The sequence below is a fragment of the Odontomachus brunneus genome, unplaced genomic scaffold (assembly GCF_010583005.1).
Source record: "Odontomachus brunneus isolate Ranch 3 - 2012 unplaced genomic scaffold, Obru_v1 Obru_scaffold_016, whole genome shotgun sequence".
NCBI lineage: Eukaryota > Metazoa > Arthropoda > Insecta > Hymenoptera > Formicidae > Odontomachus > Odontomachus brunneus.
Window position 1 is genome coordinate 3,068,281 of NW_022639466.1, and position 7,504 is coordinate 3,075,784.

Below are 7,504 nucleotides of genomic sequence, written 5' to 3' on the forward strand. Positions count from 1 at the left end.
GGTAATTGAGCGAAGTGCGTTCAACAGACATCTACACAACAGTTGTACAACAGTTGCGTCTGCTGAACGCGCCCAATGATTACGGCGACTTTATGACGTCATCATCGCTGTACTTTTCCTCAGTGCAGCGATAGGGTGGCATTACATGAAGCGCGGAAACGCGGAAATGCAGAAGACAAAATCTTACTAGATCCGCTACGCGTTCCGCGTCTGTTTTGATTGCCTAATATTACATGAGGCATATTTTGAACGGAAAAGCGATATGGAGAATTATAAAATATTAATTCTTAACGGTATTTATTAATTAAAATGCTTATATTCAACAGATAAGCTGAAAAGATAAACATATTAGTAAAAATTGCAGTAAATGAAGTGAATACAAATTTAAAAAATAAATACAGATGTTTATTTGTCACCAAACCGTTCCGCTTTCCCACGTAAATTGTGCTTTACGTAATATAAAGGGAAATAAAGTCGCGGAACAAGCGCATCAAAATCTATTGTCATAAATTTCGGCCTAACCGCTGTTACATTAAAACATGGTCGAACACGTTCGGACCTGATTTTTTTAGAATTCATTCCTGGGTACCTTGGATGAAAGGACAATAGAGAAAAGTTTTGGGCCTTCCGCTTTTCAAACGTGCGGAAAAAAATCATTCAATTCGCGAAACGCGGAAATCTAGTAAGATTTTGTCTTCTGCATTTCCGTATTTCATGTAATGGCACCCCAGACACTCGGCAGACGTGTCGGCTATAAAGTTCTTCTACATTAGTTGCAAATCGATCGCAAGCAGATGCAATTCTTATTGCGACAGCCAATCAAAAGCATCAATGGTACTACTGACGCTTCTGATTGGCTGTCGCAACAAAAGTTGCAAGCGATTTGCAATATAGAACGACCTTTAGTTGCAAGTCGATTGCAACTCTTGTTGCAACAGCCAATCAGAAGCGTCAACAGCACCATTGATACTTCTGATTGACTGTCGCAATAAGAATTGCGTCTGCTTGCAACTTATGTAGAACGATCTTTAAGTAAGGGAACAGTGAAGAAAGGTGACTGACAGGACAACGCAGAGAGATGATAAGAATAATGTACTACTTTAATTGTTTCCGTCCCATGTATTCTTATACGCAGGCGGGCTTTCGCCTCGACATCAAGGTGGTCCATATTGATACTGATTCGAGTCGAATAATTTTATCTCCAAATTTCTCTTTTACACTTTCGAAACGAAACTAATTCCAATTGTTCGTTCTAGTCGAATTTTGAAAATTGTCTTTACATAAAGCATGAAAGACTATATGACCTTGCAAATTTATACTCTTTATCACAAAATTAGGACCATCAAAATATTTGCACTTATAATTTTGTCATAAAGAGTGTATTATAAACACGAAAATATAAATATTTTACGTAATAGAGTGAGAAAAGTAGAAGCGTACGTGTTTGTCGCGAGATGTTCGGTTCAACGTAAATATTAGTTGACCGAGTGTGTCCTATATACAACGATTTTAATTAACAGTCCTGGTTCAATCCGCAAGTACTGCCGGTGGAAAATCGCTTATATTTACAATGCAGTACGTTGCGTAGCATATATCGTTTCGTCACTTAGCTAGACATTTCCCCCCCGTTGGGGAATTAAGCCTCCAGAATGGATTCCCTGGGTTCTCTGCTGGTTTCTTTCAGATTATGATACAATGTTGCTTTGAGACCGTCGCTGTTGAGTCTGCCGTTAAGTTCCATCCTCGGGTTCTTCGGCGCGGTACGCTCCAGCCAAATGTCCAATCTGCTCTTGCCTTTGTACGATAGGTCCAAACGTATCGTGCTCGCCGGCGACGACATTGGCGAGTCCGTCATCGGCAACGGCAACATTAGCTGGGCTGGGTCGGTGACACTGGCGAGTCCGTCGTCGGCGACACTGGCGAGTCCGTCGTCGACGACACTTGCGAGTCCATCGTCGGCGACACTTGCGAGTCCGTCGTCGGCGACACTAGCGAGTCCGTCGTCGACGATATTGGCGAGTCCATCGTCGCTCTGATCAAATTTACTCGCCCTCCCACTCCATCTTGTCCAAAACTGTAATGAATTAATTTTTAGATCCTCTTAAACATCCAAATCTATTGCGTTGTTCGATAAGTTCGTAAGAATTTTTACGAAAAACCCAAAGCTGACACCTTCATTATCAGGCACAACTTTGCTTCATTTTTTCCCCTTTTCAATAATCTGCTATCGCGAAGAAGTAAAAAAAGTAAAAAATTCCTACAAACTTATCGGATAACCTAATATATAATCATTTAGTTACCAGTCGAGTTCTCGCAGGGCTTGGTCCAACTCCACTCTGTATTTATTGTTTGTACTTCTAATATCCAACAGATATTTAAATACTTCCATATGTGCGTCTGATTTTTTTGCATGATGTCTCAAGAACGTTTCTATCTCTTCCCATAACTGGTGATAGCGTTCTTTTTTTTTCATGCTGTTTCCACTATGACTAGTGCTCGACGAAGGTAATGGCACATACTTCTCTTCCAATTGTCGCAAATTTGATAACACTTGCTTACATTGCAGCACCTCTCCCGCAGTGAGCTCCTCCTTCACCATAAAGTCCGGTAGAGGATTTATGTACTGTTATGAAAAGTTATTACATCAGATATCGTGTGAATGAGAAACATGCATTATGTTTAATTGTTTTTAAATGTGTCGATAAAAAATAAAATTTTAGAGTTCTAATTAACATATATATTTTTTTTAATTGTTAATTGTATATATATTTAATAATATAACTTATAATTGTTCGAATACAAACAAGCTTTATGTTTAACATGATGGAGTTGGAAGTGATGGGCCAATATTTGTTTTTTAGTCTGGATCTCATCTTTTTTATCGGATCATCCATATTTTCAGTGAAAGGACATTTTCGTGATACTGGCATGTTGCTTCGCTTGAGATTGCCGAAATCCTGGGACAAAGAAAAATATTATTAAATTGAGAAAATTGTATCGTACACAATACCAAAAGAAAATGTAATTTTAATATATTAAATTGGTGCAAAAAATTTGTCATATTTATCAAATAAAATAGAAAAAGAAATTATAGTTGATTTCACGAGATTAATAATTGCTACAAATAAAATAAACAACTTGGACAACTTCTCTAAATATCTAACGAGAACTTCCTATTTTGGTCTTCAAATATCTAAACTCTTCTACAAAAATTTAACTGAAAAATGACAAGTTATTCGCACTAACCAAATATTTCCTTTAACGAAGTAATTTTTGTAATTTCCCGGTGATTATGAAAAGCGTCTTACAGTTATTCTGTAATCAGTTACACGGCCAGCGCAACCCTCACTTATGGAAGATGTATCTTCGAGCACAGTGATGGATCGTCATACACACAGGACCGCCGTCATTTTCTCGCATTGTCTTCTTCTTCTTCACTATATTTTATTTGCAGACTTTCTCAAATAGCTCTTTCTATCAAGGTACCGGAGTACAAGTTCCAGAAAAATATCAGCCACAGTTCTTATGAGGAGAAGCCACAGAAAGAGGGGCACGAGGTAAAAACGTGCCTGGTTTTGATTGGTTTTTATTATGCGCAAGCGTAATGGCTCCTGCACACAGGACGCGGTAATGCTTGCCGCACGGCGGAAGTCCACGCGACAGCCAATCAATATGTTGTTTTTCCGTAAGAGCTAGAAGGTTATTACGGAAAGCAGCATATTGATTGGCTGTCGCGCGAACTTCCGCCGCGCGGAAGCATTACCACGTCCTGTGTGCAGGAGCCATAATAGTATCGTCTTCGCATCCATAGGTTTGTTCTTTCCAGCTACCTGTGTCTGGTGCAATAAGTTAGAATGAGACAAATATGTTTTATTTCACTTTAACTTATTGCACCAATGTAGCAGTACAGTTGAAAAGAATAAACCACATGTTAGCGTTCACTAACGTCTGAGCACGTGTGAGGAGGTTAGCAAATATTGTCTTATTGTTTATTGTTAATAAATCGTTGGAGTAATGATGCAGTGTTGTGTTCCTTTTTGCAAAAGCAGATCGGACTATCAAAATTGGAAAAAACACACGCAAAGTGAAAAAAACCACATTTCATAAGTAAGATAACCTTTTAATGATTATGAATTGTTAATGAAAAACAGATTGTTTTTAAATATTCTTCACAGTATCCCAAAAGATAATATGGTTCGTAAATGTTGGCTTGATATATTACATATTAAATTAATATCGAATTCATACCGCGTTTGCTCTCTGCACTTTAACGAAGAGTCATTTACTAACAGTGGCTCTATATGTACAATTAAGCGGAATGCATTGCTAAGAGTAAGATCTTCTTTACTCGACAAATCTTTAACCTCGATTTTCTCGAAAACGAAGTTGCAATAAAAAAAATGTTCTTTTTTTTTACCTATTTTTACATAGAATCGCCTCCTACTCACTATGTTATTAATTTTTCACTTATTATTCTGAATTATATGTTCATGTTCTTAATACTTCGTTTATAATTAGTGGTACTGCGCATGAGTACAACTCAACCAATCAAATTCAGGCACAGTTTTAGAGATACCTCGTCCCTCAAATCGGCTTCTCGCCCCTTGCCGATAAACTCAGCTTACGCTCTGTCCTTATATTCATCCATGCACGAAACATTGTAAAAGCCGGGGAACCGAGAAGCCGGAAAAATAAAATACAACTAGAATGAAAACGTAAAAATGATAAAAGACTATTATTTCACAGGTATGTTTTAATATAACAGGCAGTTGCAATCAGGGTAAAACTTTATATTCACACATACTCATAGACACGTATTTATTTCGTACATTTTCCAATACACTATACCAAGATAAACAATAGCTGCGTTGGACATCGAAGACGTCGGATTGTTCTTTCATCTCGAAGATGCATAGAAATGAAAAGATATGAGATCTCGTATCTCTCTCACTTCTGTGCATTTTCGAAGTAAAAGAGCATTTTCGAAGAAAAGAGCAATCCGATGTCTTCGATTTACAATGCCGAACGCAGCTATTGTGCTCCGTGATATAGGCCGCCGCCATATTTAGTGATCACTTCCGACTTTCATTCCTCTCATCCCTGAGAGTTCACTCCCCGCGAAATACGCTCCGTCCATGGATTAATCATTGAGCAGGGATGCGTTCTACACGTCACCTGCGTGCTCCCTCTCTTTTTATCTCATTCTCGTGTCTCTCTCATTCCAACGCAGCGGGTATACCTGAGTGACGTTTCCGAACGCACCCCAGTGTTATAGCAAACCCTCTTTTCGTGCATGCGCATCGAATGTCCCAAAAGGTACAGAATACAGAACACATATGAAAATAAACATTACGATTTTCGGCGGGACTTTTCAGCGAAGATGGTAAGGAAATAACGTCATATAATTATTGATTTTATTTATGTGAGCAATATAAATAATAATTTAAAAAACGTAAGAAATATAAATGTAAATGTTCTTTTTTAAATAACTATAACAAAAAATTTTATTTGTTTAATATTCTTTTTCCTTAAACTTATACAAGAATTAGTACCTTTAATGTAACAAAATATCAGATAAAGGAGTCACTTTAAATGTTTAATTACGTATATCATGGACATTGTGTGTATATATATATATATATATGTACATATTTTTTTATGTTTATATATAAACTATTCTTCTACAAAATATAGAATAATTTAACAGATCACACTACTTGAACCAATGCATTCAATTCTTCTTCTCCTGGACATAATACTGCATCAATGTTATAAAAAGCAGCATGAAGAGTTATCAAAAACCAAGAAACTCCTAGAAAAAGTTACATATTATGTTTCGTTTTGTATTATAAGATACATCTAAACATATATGATTTAGCAATAAGCAACATTATACTCAAATATATTAAATTTCTAGTACTTTCTATATATATGTGTGTATAGAAATAAGTAGATGTAATATATGATACAATTTGTTTTAAAATTTAAGAATACACATACACACAATCATGCATGTATATATATATATATATATATATATATATATATATACATGCATGATTGTGTGTATGTGTATTCTTAAATTTTAAAACAAATTGTATCATATATTACATCTACTTATTTCTATACACACATATATATAGAAAGTACTAGAAATTTAATATATTTGAGTATAATGTTGCTTATTGCTAAATCATATATGTTTAGATGTATCTTATAATACAAAACGAAACATAATATGTAACTTTTTCTAGGAGTTTCTTGGTTTTTGATAACTCTTCATGCTGCTTTTTATAACATTGATGCAGTATTATGTCCAGGAGAAGAAGAATTGAATGCATTGGTTCAAGTAGTGTGATCTGTTAAATTATTCTATATTTTGTAGAAGAATAGTTTATATATAAACATAAAAAAATATGTACATATATATATATATATATACACACAATGTCCATGATATACGTAATTAAACATTTAAAGTGACTCCTTTATCTGATATTTTGTTACATTAAAGGTACTAATTCTTGTATAAGTTTAAGGAAAAAGAATATTAAACAAATAAAATTTTTTGTTATAGTTATTTAAAAAAGAACATTTACATTTATATTTCTTACGTTTTTTAAATTATTATTTATATTGCTCACATAAATAAAATCAATAATTATATGACGTTATTTCCTTACCATCTTCGCTGAAAAGTCCCGCCGAAAATCGTAATGTTTATTTTCATATGTGTTCTGTATTCTGTACCTTTTGGGACATTCGATGCGCATGCACGAAAAGAGGGTTTGCTATAACACTGGGGTGCGTTCGGAAACGTCACTCAGGTATACCCGCTGCGTTGGAATGAGAGAGACACGAGAATGAGATAAAAAGAGAGGGAGCACGCAGGTGACGTGTAGAACGCATCCCTGCTCAATGATTAATCCATGGACGGAGCGTATTTCGCGGGGAGTGAACTCTCAGGGATGAGAGGAATGAAAGTCGGAAGTGATCACTAAATATGGCGGCGGCCTATATCACGGAGCACAATAGCTGCGTTCGGCATTGTAAATCGAAGACATCGGATTGCTCTTTTCTTCGAAAATGCTCTTTTACTTCGAAAATGCACAGAAGTGAGAGAGATACGAGATCTCATATCTTTTCATTTCTATGCATCTTCGAGATGAAAGAACAATCCGACGTCTTCGATGTCCAACGCAGCTATTGTTTATCTTGGTATAGTGTATTGGAAAATGTACGAAATAAATACGTGTCTATGAGTATGTGTGAATATAAAGTTTTACCCTGATTGCAACTGCCTGTTATATTAAAACATACCTGTGAAATAATAGTCTTTTATCATTTTTACGTTTTCATTCTAGTTGTATTTTATTTTTCCGGCTTCTCGGTTCCCCGGCTTTTACAATGTTTCGTGCATGGATGAATATAAGGACAGAGCGTAAGCTGAGTTTATCGGCAAGGGGCGAGAAGCCGATTTGAGGGACGAGGTATCTCTAAAACT

At 35.9% G+C, this 7,504-nt stretch overlaps 2 protein-coding genes across 4 annotated transcripts in view; both read right to left on the reverse strand.

The window, feature by feature from the left end:
• Positions 1–1,104: 1,104 nt before the first annotated feature.
• LOC116841538 (integrator complex subunit 13-like) lies at positions 1,105–3,570 on the reverse strand. Of its 2 annotated transcripts, none has more exons than XM_032809593.1 (4): positions 3,247–3,570; positions 2,805–2,957; positions 2,301–2,623; positions 1,105–2,074 (listed from the first exon to the last, which is right to left on the reverse strand). In XM_032809593.1, exons 2-4 carry the CDS (start codon positions 2,928–2,930, stop codon positions 1,870–1,872), a joined length of 654 nt encoding a protein of 217 aa, XP_032665484.1. In that variant the 5' UTR covers positions 2,931–2,957; positions 3,247–3,570; the 3' UTR covers positions 1,105–1,869. The 2 variants fall into 2 exon arrangements, with proteins under 2 accessions (XP_032665484.1, XP_032665483.1); XM_032809592.1 differs by having other exon boundaries at positions 3,309–3,569.
• A 2,006-nt stretch (positions 3,571–5,576) lies between these two features.
• Positions 5,577–7,504, reverse strand: part of LOC116841572 (prenylated Rab acceptor protein 1) — a 4,136-nt gene continuing 2,208 nt past the window's right edge. For both annotated transcript variants that reach the window (XM_032809651.1, XM_032809652.1), the window contains one exon: positions 5,577–5,812. In XM_032809651.1, coding sequence (XP_032665542.1) covers positions 5,709–5,812 — 104 coding nt within the window. In that variant the 3' untranslated portion in view covers positions 5,577–5,708. The remainder of the gene's footprint in view (positions 5,813–7,504) is intronic.

Bases quoted from the DNA above. Each gene is read 5' to 3' on its own strand.
- LOC116841538 (XM_032809593.1), bottom strand. From the start codon at position 2,930: ATGCCAGTATCACGAAAATGTCCTTTCACTGAAAATATGGATGATCCG. The intron at 2,624-2,804 runs GTTTGTATTCGA...TTTTCATAACAG, and splicing joins TCATGTTAAACATAAAGCTT to TACATAAATCCTCTACCGGA. The intron at 2,075-2,300 runs GTAACTAAATGA...AATTCATTACAG, and splicing joins GCCCTGCGAGAACTCGACTG to TTTTGGACAAGATGGAGTGG.